This window comes from Lynx rufus, unplaced genomic scaffold (assembly GCF_022079265.1).
Source record: "Lynx rufus isolate CCGP_SWC_20201006 ecotype Redwood Valley unplaced genomic scaffold, mLynRuf1.p SCAF_23, whole genome shotgun sequence".
In the NCBI taxonomy this organism is placed as follows: domain Eukaryota; kingdom Metazoa; phylum Chordata; class Mammalia; order Carnivora; family Felidae; genus Lynx; species Lynx rufus.
The window spans coordinates 3,505,296-3,517,986 of NW_025814838.1; the positions used below are offsets into that span (position 1 = coordinate 3,505,296).

The 12,691-nt window shown below is 55.0% G+C and overlaps 1 protein-coding gene across 1 annotated transcript; it reads right to left on the minus strand.

The window, feature by feature from the left end:
• Window positions 1-897: 897 nt before the first annotated feature.
• CUNH16orf82 (chromosome unknown C16orf82 homolog) lies at window positions 898-2,101 on the minus strand. Its single transcript, XM_047087806.1, is given in 4 exon segments — window positions 898-1,069; window positions 1,143-1,253; window positions 1,255-1,699; window positions 2,086-2,101. Coding segments are annotated over 4 exon segments (744 nt in total).
• Between the last annotated feature and the right edge of the window lie 10,590 nt (window positions 2,102-12,691).

A 12,691-nucleotide genomic window follows, 5' to 3' on the forward strand; every position in this document is an offset into this window, starting at 1 on the left:
CTCAGCCCTCCCACCCGTCCAGGAGACTTTTGCTAAACGGCTCAGAGCTGTCTCATCCCAGCCATGCTTGGCTGGGTTGGTTTCTGTCACCGTTAAGCATTGACCATGGCATTGTCCTGCCATAGGAAGCAGTCCCAACCATCTCAACCGAGAAGGTGTCTGGGCTCCTTTCTCGCCTCTACCTCCTTGGAGATGCACATCGAGACAGGGACGGGGCCTCAGGGAGCCCCGTCCGGAGCCTCTCTGGCTCTCGCAGGCAGCACATCTTGCAGAGCTTGGTAGGGATCCGGCTCCCAGGGTTGTGGTTTCCCGTCGATGGTGCTTCCTTCGGCTGGCTCCCGACGCGGACGGTCCCAGCCGCGGCTGGTGCTTGCTTCTCCTGAGCTCATCACGGTTGGTGTTGACTGTAGACGGTGCTCACCACTTCGCACGGTTTCTCCAGGGGAGGTTCTGACGTCAGATGGTTCTAAAACAGAGCTGGCATTTGCTGCTGACCGCAGTCGTCCCCACTGGTGAGTTTTGGCTGGAGATCCCGCCGTGACGGTTCTCCATACAGACGGTTTTGCCATTGACGGGTCCTGTTAGAGGTGGCTCGTCGCTGGGGCTCGCAGTGGAGGGTAGACCCAGCCCCCCAGGATCCTGCTGCAGCTTCAGAGTAGACGGTCGTGCCGTTGATCGCTGACGGTCACCGCAGGTGGTGCTTACCTTTCACAGTTCTTGCTACACGTCACCCTGCCGCCGACAGTCGTTGCTACAAACGGGGGCTCTCCACCCAAGGTTCAGACGCACCGGGTGCTTTTTAAAGGCGTCTGCTTGGCCGTAACCGCTCTGGGTAAAGTCCAGGCTTGCTGGGGGTTCGCGTCCAGTTTTCAAGACCCTAGTGGCCGGTGAGCCTTCTCACGTCTGGGCAGGCTGCTCGCCCTCGGTGGCCTGGCTTTGGCCTTGCCCCCGACCTTGGTCGCTGGCCTTGGCCTTGCCTCCGGCCCCGTCCTCCTGCAGACCGGTGTTACCTTTCACCCCGGTCTGCACGCCGCCGTCCTCCCGCGTGCCCTGGCGGCTGCTGGCCTGGCTGGAGGGAAGGCTGCTGGTGGAACTGAACAGCCCGCTGCTCACCTGGTAGTTGAGGGCGCTGCTGCCCAGACTGATGAAGCTCATGCTGGTCAGGCTGCTGGCCCCGCTGCCGCTGCCGCTGCTGGGCAGGCTGGTGTCGCTCTTCCCCTCCAGCCTGGTCTGCTCTGTGCGCCCGGCTGGCTCCTTATCTGGCTGGGGGAGTAGATGGCACACAGCTGGCTGCTCTGGGCGCTGTCCGTCTGGGTGTTGAGACTTCTGTGCAACCTCACGATGTGTCTCCTGGCCACCAGGCTGACCTCGCTGTTCTCCTCATCCCCCGCATACCCGCTGTCCAACAGGCTGGTGTCACTGTCCCTGCATGTCCCCAGGCTGGACTGTCGCGGGCTCGGCAAGTCGCTCTCCCTTCTCCACGCGTTTCCCAGGTTGCTGCCCAGAAGTCTCAGGGGCCCCTGGGTGGCTCCTGCGTCATGGTGTGGCCACGCGGGTGACTGGGGCTCTAAGCTGGGGGATGGGAGGCCTGGAGCTTGGTCCTGAGCATTCCAAGCAGCAGACTCCCCTGTTGTACCCTGGAGGAAAGTGAGGGACAGATGATCTGGTTTATCCAGGGGGAGGGGACCCTGGGAGGCCTCTGAATGGTGGGTGTGGTTTGTCGGGGGGGGGGGGGGGGGAGGCGGCTCAATTTATAGGGTGGCCTTTCAAAGGGCAGTGTTCTGATTGGCTGGCCCGGTTCCCATGGTGATGGGTCTATGAGGCGGGGTGGGTGTGGGAGGGAGGACAATGCTGTCCTGGCACCAGTTACATCAGTGGCTGGGGCTGGAGGTGGGTAGAAAAAGGACTTATGGCCAGAGAGAGGCAAGGACCACCTTCCGGGGGACATTTCCTACGGGGCCTGTGGCCCCTGCTTTGCCATATCATGACATCTGGGTGTGCCTCCTGGCTGAGCCCCTTCTGAGCTGCATTTCTTTAGGATGTCATTGGTCACTGGTCCCACATCACACCCTACCCCTTCCTCACCTCGAGACGCGGTCATGTTGGCTGTTTTCTTATTTGGAGCTCTTACCTGCCACAGGAACTTTGTACTGGCAAAAAAAAAAAAAAAAAGTTTCTACCTGGAACGTTCTTCCCTCAGCCCCTTGGCCTTCAAGCCTCAGCTAAAGTGTCCCTGGCCTCTACAAGAACATCCCTCTGTTATTCTCTATGTCACTTTCTAACTTATGTGCTTTATGGCAGTAAGTGCAATTTGCAAGTCTTTCGATGTGTCAGTTCCTTATTGCTGGTTCCTTCTGCTCGAATATCTTTGCAAGGGCAGAGATTTTGTTTCCTTATTCTCTCGGGGAGGCTAGGACCTGTGGCCCTGGTGAGTTGGGAGCTGCTGGAGACTCGTCAGCAGTGATGAGCAGACCGGAGTTGGAGCAGGCCACTGCATGGGGGGACGTCCGGTGGGCAGGGTGGGACAGGGAGCTGGGTGGGGCCAGTGCAGGAATCCGGGAGTGACAGGGAGGGCCGGGACCATCGAGTGGCCGCAGAGCTGGGAGATCCTGGGTGTATCTAGAAGGCAGGACTCAGGGCTTGCTGAGGGGCCGTATCTGGGGGCTCGAGGAAGAGCAGGGTCAAGGCCAGCTGCGGGGTCCACGAGCCTCTGGGTCAGGGGCAGGATGGCCTTCTAGAAACGGCACGGCCTCCTTCTGAAGCACGCCGAGCGGCATGCACCGTGGTAAGGGCTGTGAGGAAGGGCAGAGCCTAGTGTCTCAGAGGTGAGATCAGCGTGGGTTCGAGCCCCAGCTCATCCGCTTCGTAGCCGTGCTTAGCGATGCCCCAAATGGGTGGTGGCGATTAAACCCTCCACAAACATTAGTTGAAGAGAAATGAGTGCTAAGTGTTCTGTTAGACCCTCTACAGACAGCCGGGCAGTCCCTCCTTGCTGGGCCTCACAGTCGAGAGTTGGGGGGACACACAGGCTCATTTCCGACAGAAGTGCTGTGGGGAAAATAAAATGGGGAGGCAGGGGGACGACGGTAGGCTGGACGGTGCTCCATGAATAGAGTGACTGCCCCTCTCCATCTTGGGACTCTGGCCTGCTGTGGTTCCACTCCCGTGTCCTCCCCCCGGGTGACATCCCGTGACCACCTCAACCTCTCTGAACCTCAGCTCCCCCAGCCGGGCAGACAGGAAACACCCAGGCTAGGGTCTGCCCCTAGGTTCACCGTGGCAGCGCTGGCCGACCTCATGGAACCTTCTATTCAAGACAGTATAGGTGCTTGCATGAAAAAAAATACACAAGTGTATGTGCATACGTACATATGTATGCATATATACATAAGTACGTATGTGTACAGATGCAAATACATTCACAGTATGTTTATATATGAATACAGAAGAATATGCATACGTGAGTGCACACAAGAATATATATCCACATGCATATATGCATATGTAAGCATATCCACATGAAGACATATGCAAATATATATAAACATGCACACACTTTTTGGAAACCACAAACCCTCCGGCTCTCAGCATCACCCTCCAGGGTGCCCACTTGCCCCCAACGTTCCCCCTGGCGAGCTCTCTTATCCCAGAGCCTCCCCTGGGACCCTGCGATGGACACCGTGTTCTCTTTGCTGGAGGCCCCGTTGTCTGGCTGTGTCTGGCCAACGACCCATGTTTGTTCACTCTGGAGCGCCCCTGTGTGCTCACTGGGCAGTGGGGTGAGTGTGCTCCCCTGAGAGGCACAGCCCAGCGCAGGCCGCGGCACTGGGAACTCCTGGGCCCGGTGCCAGGCTGTAGAATGACCGGATATGGAGGACGTGTTGCACCCCGGGCACCTAGCTAGACGCTGGCATGCACTGTCTCGTTGAAGCTCATTCCTTAGCCTGCCCCGAAGCCTGGCCCCTGACTGCCTGATTGGGCTGCCAGGCAGGCAGTGCTTGTCCTGGGGGTAGTGAGAGGCATTCCTGGGGGCCAGAAGTGGTGGGTACCTCCCTTCTCAGGTGCACTTGGCACTTGAGCAGGTGGTTCCAGGGATGGACCTGGGTCCCTGATGACAGGACCTTGGACTTTCTACCTTCTGCAGGGAGCAAGACGAAGCTTAGCCATGGCCTGGAGGGGTGAACTGTTCCAAAAGAAGGAAATTCTTCCTCCGAGTTGCATTCTGCCCCACCCCCAGCTGTTAAAATTATTTAGGACATATGAAAGAAAGAAAGAAAGAAAGAAAGAAAGAAAGAAAGAAAGAAAAAGAAAGAGAAAGAAAGAAAGAAAAAGAGAAAGAAAGAGAGAAAGAGAGAAAGGGGAAGGAAAGAAAGAAGAGAGAGAGAGAAAGAAAAAGGAAAGAAAGAAAGAAAGATAAAGGAAGGAAGGAAGGAAGGAAGGGGAAGGAAAGAAAGAAGAGAGAAAGAAAGAAAAAGGAAAGAGAAAGAAAGAAAGGAAAAGGAAGGAAGGAAGGAAGGAAGGAAGGAAGGAAGGAAGGAAGAAGACATTACAGGGGCTCCTGGATGGTTCAGTTGGTTAAGCATCTGACTTTTGATTTTGGCTCAGGTCATGATCTTGGGGTTGTGAGATCAAGCCCTGTGTCGGGCTCCATGCTGAGTGAGAAGCCTGTTTGGGATTCTCTCTCTCACCTTCTCCCTCTGCCCGCCCCTCCCCACCCCCCCAACTCTCTCTCACTATAAAAAAAAGAAAAAAGAAGAGATTACTGATAAACCTCCAAACCCATCTACCCCTCCCCATTCTCTCTCCGTGGCAGTCCAGAATCTCACGCTCGTCATTGAATCTGACACACGTCTCTGTACTTGGGGGTAGAAGAGGACGTACCCCCTAAGCCAACATGGAATTGTGTCGCATGCTATCAATCTTGATATAAATGGCGTTCTTGATGTGTGCTTTTCCAACTTACGCTGAACACCGCGTGCGACTCCTCTGTGCTGTGTCGCAGCTCAAGTTCACTTCCAGTACGGTAGGGTATCCTGTTGATGAGCGTCGTGATTCGTCCATTCTAACTGGTGAGCATTTAGGTTACTTCCCCCTTTGCCCTTGCAATAGGCGTGCCTTTAAGTGTCTCTGACATGATGTTTCCCCTGCAAATTTCTGAGAAGTGTCCTCCCAGACTAAGAAAGCTTCCAATCATTTTAATTGCACGTAATGAACAGAGCAGACACTTCTCCTCAACAGTCGGGCCTCATCTTCCATCTGAATGTTTCTATGAGGTTCGGCTTAGGGGCATCTGTGGCCTGCATTATTGGGCCATAAAACGTGGCCCTTACGAACGTTCAGCTTTAGCTGAAGATGAGGTCACAGAGCTGCCCCCTTGGGCGGGGATGAGGGGTGGGGGACAGCAGGAAGCAGGGGGACGCTGGGGTGGCCGAAAGGGGGTGATCCTCTCTCAGGGCTCGTCATCCAGCTCCCGTTAGCTGTGGCAAGACCCCATCTTGTGGTCTTCATTGTGGACTCAGCGTGTGGAGGAGGGGGTGGGGGTGGGGCGGAGGAGAAGCAGCCTGAGGATGAGGAGGGGCAAGAATATTCCCTAGAGCAAGTATGAGAACCGCACAGCAAAGTAACCAGCAAGCGCTCAGAGGTCTGAGTTCAAATCCTCGCAATGCTGCTTATCAGCTCTGTGATCCCTGGCGACTTACCTAACCTTTCTGTCTCAGTTTGGGTTCCCTCAAGAGCAGCCTTAAGGCCTGGGCTTGGATCCAGTAGTTTATTTGCGGGGGGGGGGGGGTCCCAAGAAGCCCCGTGAAGAGGTGGGGCTGCAAGACAGGGAAGGCAGGGAAGCCAGTAATGGGGGCGTTCCAGAGAATGTGGGAGTCGGCTTGGGCCTCTCAGAGGCTGAATGGAGCACATCTCAGGGGCCTGGGGGGTTAGCCACGGGGTCCCTGAGCAAACCCCTGTGATGCCTGAGGAGCCCTGAGGCAGAGGAGGGCGGAGGGAGACGGAGCGCAGGTGCACGCTGGGGGGAGAAGCCGTCACTCAGTACCGTCCGGACGGAGGCTGACAACCCTGGAGGGCCAACAGGACCTGGGTGGGGCTGTCACTGGAGCCTGCTAGAGTTGCCTCGTCTGCGGGGTCATGGCCCCTCAGGCCGTGGCGAGGATTCAGTGAGGCCAGTAAGCGCTCAGCAAGCCCGAAGTACCCGGAGCCTCCCCCAAGCTCCCCCGGGATTGTGGCAGGACCGGCTTGGAGACGCTGTGTCTCACGCTCTGGGGGCTTCAGGCTGTGGGGCGTGGAGAGGTCAAGGCCCCCAGAGTGGATGCCAAGTGTCTGTCCACCTTGTCTGCCTCAGGCGGCACACAAGTACTGGCCCGGTGGGGGGGGGGGGGTCTCAGGAGACCACCAGAGGGAGACCAGCGCCCCGCCAGGCAAGGCGGAAGGGGGTGCCTCCCGGTCAGCCGAGGCCACCCTGAGCACAGAACACGCAGGGCGGTAAGCAGTCTGGGGGAATTACTGTCTCCGTTCAGCACGTGACTGAGGGGGTTTCTGGGATGGGAGACCTTCCTGAACGGTCCCGAGCAACCTGAGGCGGCCGTCCTAACCCGAGCTGGAGTCCTATGTAGTCAAAATGACCCCTGAAAACCCGCTTCACCTGTCAGGCCCACAGGTTTGTGAAGACATTCCTCCCCGGACCTTCTGAGGCACGCACACTCCAGCTTGGGAACCGTCTGGTGAGACCCAGGGTCGTGGGCAGTGCGTTCTCAGATGCCCGGGCTGGCCTGCCAGGCCCGCGGGCCCCAAACTACCAGCAAGTCCTTGGTGGTGTGGGCTCTGGGGTCAGACAGACATGGACCCCCCACCCCAGGCCCCGTCTCCTCCCGGCCGCCATGTCAGGTTATCCGAGCCTCCTCAACCCGGTTTCCTCTTTTGAGAAAGGGGGCCAGTAAATGCCGGCTCTCGATATCCTCGAGGTCAGGGAGCGTGTCAGGGAGGTCAGGGAGGTTTTGACCCTGCTGAGCCCTCGGGCTGCCGAACGCACAAACGTAAAGCATCCAGAACAGCGACTGATGCTTGGGAAGCTCACTAGGTTTAATCACCCCTAGTATCCTGTGGTGACGCAAAACCTTTATCATCAACGTAAGGCAAGCTGGAGTCGCTCATTTTGGGGGTGGGTTAAATGAGAGGGTAGGGTTATATCTTAGCCAGGTGCTGAGTCCTAAAGCCAGAAGGAGGCTGAACGGGTGCTGGGTGGGATTCTGGTGCTGGGGTGGGGAACGCTGGCAGACGAAGTGCTTATTCAGTGCCAAGTTACAGATGAGGACGCTGAGTCTCAGTGAGCAGGAGGAGATCTCCGAAGGCCACCATGGCCGGCACACAGTAGCCAGGCCTTCTGGTTCCCGGTCTAGTCTCCTCTGAGGGGCACCCGAGCGTAACAGGCTTGCAGATAGGGACACGGGTTCTCTGACAGGGGAAGCGGTGCCTGAGCCACGGACCAGGCGGGGGGCAGCGCTTGAGGGAGAAGCCACTTGTGTCTCGGAAGGGCCGGTGTGGGACACCGTGGGAGCTGCGTGCTCAGGGACACAGGGAGTGGCAGCATGGCAGAGCGGGACTGGGAGGGCCCCGCCAGCCTCCGCCCCCCCGGGCACGCTGGACGTGTGACCCTAGGCACCTCAGTCTCCCTGTTTGTAAAGGGAGGCCACACTATCAACTGCCTCTCTCTCTGGGCTTTTGGGGTGCAGGTGGGGAGCCCCCCTCTCCAAGCTCCCGGTGGAGAAAACATTGCCGGGGTACTTAACCATCACCCAGTCTGCAGATGGGGCCCTGGCTGCCCGCCCTGTGTCTCTGCGGGGCTTCTGGATTAACCCCCAACCGGTCGCTCCCGGGCAGAGGGCACCAGCAAGGGGCTTGGTTGGCCCTGACTTAGCACAGCCAGGGCCGTCCTTGGAAAGAGGCCACTGCTGAAGGGTCAGCTTCCTTTTCACCAAATTATTCCTCCACGTTCACAGAGTGGAGGAATTATTGGCAGAAAATGAGGATATAAAACCCCGCTAGAGCCGAGCACCTTTTAGGGGCACTGAATTCTGAGAGCTTGGAAGCATTCCAGCAGATTGGTTCATTTTTAATGGTCTAGGACTGTAGTTCATCTGTTTAATTCAAACGAGGTGACATAATATCTTTCATTTGGACTTATTACCAGCACAGTGGTGATTCGGCTCCCAGCATTCTCCAGGCAGGATATTCTGTCATTACCGCACATTTTCTTTTTCTGGCCAAATTGAAAGTCCGCGGGAAGGGCTGCAGCCTTGGAAAGGAGAGATCAACCGAGAATAGGTCACATCGGGTATTAAGGAATGAAAATGAATTCATTCTTTCCTCCGTTGAATAAGCAGCTGTACTTGCGTCTCTGTGATCCATGAAATAGGCTGTCAGGAAAATTGGAAATGGGCTGCGTTTGAACTTCACCCGCCGACTCTGCCCCGTCACCTTGGAGACTGGTACTGCGGCCAGGGCAGGGGCAGGGGCAAGAGGGGGCGCTCACTTCTATGGGGCACCCACCATATGCCAGACGCCTGGCTTCAGTGGTCCCAGAGGGGGACCCCCCTGAGTATCCCCATTCTGTAGATGAGGACAACAAGGCTCAGAAAGATCCAGGGACTTGCCTGAGGTCACTGAGGCACAGAAGGAGCACAGACCCTGGGTCTGAGGTGCCCAACATTACGGACTTGAACTTGGCCCGGAGAACCTCAAAGCCTCGCCTTCCCCGGGCAGGCTGCTCAACATCAGGTGTCAGCTTCCCCCATGATGGAAATATTGCGCGGCGAGGGTTACGTGAGGGAATGAACACGGTGAACTTGGCGTGGGGCTCCCTGCAGAGCGATAGCTCCCAAACGTCTTCGTTATTATGGGCTTTCGCCTTTACATGCCTCAGATGACGGAGCGCCAAGAAGGGAGCCTGGAGAGCAAGCGACCTGTCCTAAGACCTAGTGCGGGTGGGTCACGGGGCTGCAAGCTGGCCTTGGAGTGACCCAACAGTCCCTGTTCCTTCTGCTACACTGGGTAGTAGAAAGTCTGGGGCGGGGAGGGGGTTTTGAGATGTTTATAATGGAAATACCCCCCATCTGCTTTATCTCCCTCCAGGAGACCCTTCCCCAGCCCTGTGTACTTGACTCAGTTATTGTGTTCCTCGTTTGTCTTGCACGCAGCCTGGCATTTGTGTGAGGGGGGGCGATTTGATCAGCTCGCTGTTGTACCCCCGATGCCTAGAACCCGGGCTGGGGATGGGTAGGGTGGGTGAGGCAGGTCCTCCAAGCACAGGCTTAGAATCCTCTCTGTGATTAAAATTTTGATATTTTGTTCATCGCAGATGCTTTTACATTCGTTTTTGTTTTTAATAATATTGCATAAAAATTTTGGTTATCTTGATTGCTGAGTTTTTTTTTTCTTTTCAATCACTCTCCTAAGTTTAGCCCCTGAGTTGAGTTCCTCACTTGCCTCACCCTGGTCCCAGCTCTGCCTAGAATGGTGTCTGTCACCTCCTTATATTCAATAAAGATGTATAGAATGGTTGATGTCCTATTAGGTCTCCAGACATTTTCTAGGTCCCCGGAGAAGTCTTCAGTGGGTGTTCCAGGCTCTTCCAGACACTTCCTGGGTCCCTGGAGAAGTGTTCCAGTGGGTGTTCCAGGCTCTTTGTATCTGAAGGAAGCGAGAGCCCCAAAGGGAGCTTTTACTTGGCTCCAGAATCTGGGGAACAGCTGAGATTTTCTGCTCCCAGTGAGAATAAAGGCGTGTCTCTTCCAGGATCTGATTGCAGAACCAGTGGGAGCCCGGACCTCGACAGCTGTCCAATGGCAGAACGGAATGCAAGAAATCCACGGGGCTCTGGAAACCTAGGCGGAATGGCATGCCTTCATTAGGGACCACCGCACCTTTCCCCCTCCTGGATGTTTCTTGCAATGAAAAGCCACATCGAGTTGCGCTGACGCTCGTTAGCGTAATGAGATCTGGCTTTGCGGTGCTGCTAACCCCCTTCTCTCATCTGGAGCACATCTGGGCTGAACCAGCGCGTGGTCTGCTGTGATACCTGATGCTCCATTTCGATGAAATAGCGGATCTTGCCTCTACCTTTGGCTTTATTTCCCACCAAAGCTGAGGTTCCGTCGAGATGCATTTTTCTAATTAAGGCAGGAGTAAGAAATAACCTCCTATATAATTTAAAATGGTAAAATCATCGATACCTTTTCCAGGCACAGCTTTAAATCTTAGCCACCAATGACTCCCCTATTAACGGGCCTAATTAAATCCATTTTTCAGGACGTCTTTGGCAAATTCCATTTTAGCAAAACTGTAGGAAGTTCAGTTTGATTTGTCTCTGCTCCCCAGGGCTCTCTTGTAAAAACGAGGAAGGGATGGATGCCTGTCTCTTGTGTCTTCTGTTCACTGATTCACTGGGCAAATATTTACTGAGCACCTACTATGTGCATTGGCATTAAACTAGGAAAGGAGGAGGGGGAAGTGAAAAGACAGTAAGTTTCCTATTCCAATGGCCAGAAGGGAATGGAGATCACTTGTTCATTCAACAAACATGTATTGAGTCTACTGACAGGGGAGTCCCTGTGCCAAAGCCCTGGTATCACGGTGATGAGGTGCTACAGTTCATATTCAGTGTGGTAAATGCTCTGATAGGCTTGAGTAGAGGGGACTGTGGGAGCTCAGACTGGGAAGCTGAGGGTCCAGAAGATTCCCTGGAGCTGAGTTTTAAGGGACATGTAGGTGTCAGCCAGGTGAAGCCAAGAGAGAAGGAGGTGTTATAGGAGCAAAGGTGGATGGGCCAAGAGTAAAAACTGAGGGTAGGGTACTGAGAGCATCTGCTACTGGAGGGATCTCATTTTTTTTTCCAGCCTGAAAAGAATTTGTCATGATTGAATGGTGAGGATGAGTGAGAGGGAGAGGCTGAAAATACAAGGAAGAGAGGAGATCACTGATGGAGAGCGGGCCAGGAAGAGATGGGAGGTGTTGTGAATAAGAAAGAATGCAAGTAGAGGGCTTGGTTGAAATGGTAGGAGGCTGTGGTTGGTAAGTAGGAGGCTGGGATTCAAGCTCAAGCAGAAGGTTGAGCATGTCAGGGACATGGATGTGGGTGGCTGAAGTGGATGGAAAGTGAAGTCCATTGGAGTGGGGAGGCTAAGGGCCAGAGGTGAAGATGGGGACTGGTCCATTCACATTGGACATCAAAGTCCCCAGGGACTTGGGGGTGGAGAAGAAGACTAAATCAACTGCCAAAGTTGTTAATGAATATTAAACATGACCATGTAGGGGCCCCTGGGTGGCTCAGTCGGTTGAGCGTCTGACTTCGGCTCAGGTCATGATCTCGCTGGGTTCGTGAGTTCGAGCCCTGCGCCGGGCTCTGTGCTGACAGCTCAGAGCCTGGAGCCTCCTTCAGATTCTGTGTCTCCTCCTCTCTCTGTCCCTCCCATGCTCATGCTCTGTCTCTCTCTGTCTCTCAATAATAAATAAATGTTGAAAAAAATTAAAAAAAAAACATGACCTTGTATCCCAGTCCCACTCACAGGGTAGGGTGAACCAAGGGTGTTTGTCAACCTTTGGGTGCTGGATCTGGAGGGAGCCATGTTGGTCAGAACAACAGCTCAGTCCAAAGAGGCATTATCTAACTGGTGAGTCTGGCTGGAAGTCTTGGAAAGAAGTCAGAGGACAGAGATGAAAAGGCGGAATAGAGAGTCTCATAGCCAAGGAGAGGCAGGAGGCCTCAACAGGAAATGGGGTCAGGAACCAGGGAAGTCCAGAAGAGGTCAATAGCCGAGTTCAAGATTATCTGAAGTACATGGTTCTGGATGAAGGCTGTGGATAAGGAGAGGAAATAAGGGCTCACGATTCTTGGGGGGACATGGGTAGTCAAAGAGATGGACAAAGAGTGTAGGGTGCTGACTCCGCTTAGATGTTCCTTGAGGCTTCATACCTACGGAACCCCAAGGCTCCCTGGTATCTAGTCAGCCAACCGCTGATGAAAGGCGCGGAGTTCAGACTCTGGAGTCAGATCGACCTGGGAACAGGGAGAGGAAGCTGGAGAACCACACGACCCTGGTGCCATAAAAGCCAAGGGGAGGAAAAGTTTAGCAGTTCCACTGCTGAATGTTGCTGAAACATCAGGCAAGGGAAGGAGGAGGGTTTTCACGATTCTCTCGTTTTCATGATGAAGACTTTGGAGAACGAGACAGAGTAAAGGCTTATATTATTCATACAGAAAGTTGGGGGGCACAGCCTCCGGTGCCAGTTAGCTATGGCTGCGTAACAAAGATCCCTGACATGAAGACTTACTAGTTCTTATGTCTGCAGTTTGGTTGTGGCGTTCTGCTGATCTGGACCAGGCTTGGCTGGTCTTGACCAGACTCACTCATGGCCAGCTGGTAGACCGGCCCGGGGCTAGCTGGTCTAGGATGGCCTCAGCTGGAACAGCTTGCCGGCGTTCCCTGCGGTCTAATCCTCCAGCAGGCTAGCCCCATGGTTACGGTCCAGGCAGAGGGAACAGCATGTGCAAAGACCCCGAGGTGGGAGCAAGCTTGGCCATTTGAGAAGGAGCGAGGAGGCCAGTGTGGCTGACGGCAGCATGCACAGGGAGGGGCAGCAGAGATGAGATCAGAGAGCGAGTGCCACGAGGAGAATATCGTGAGCGCCT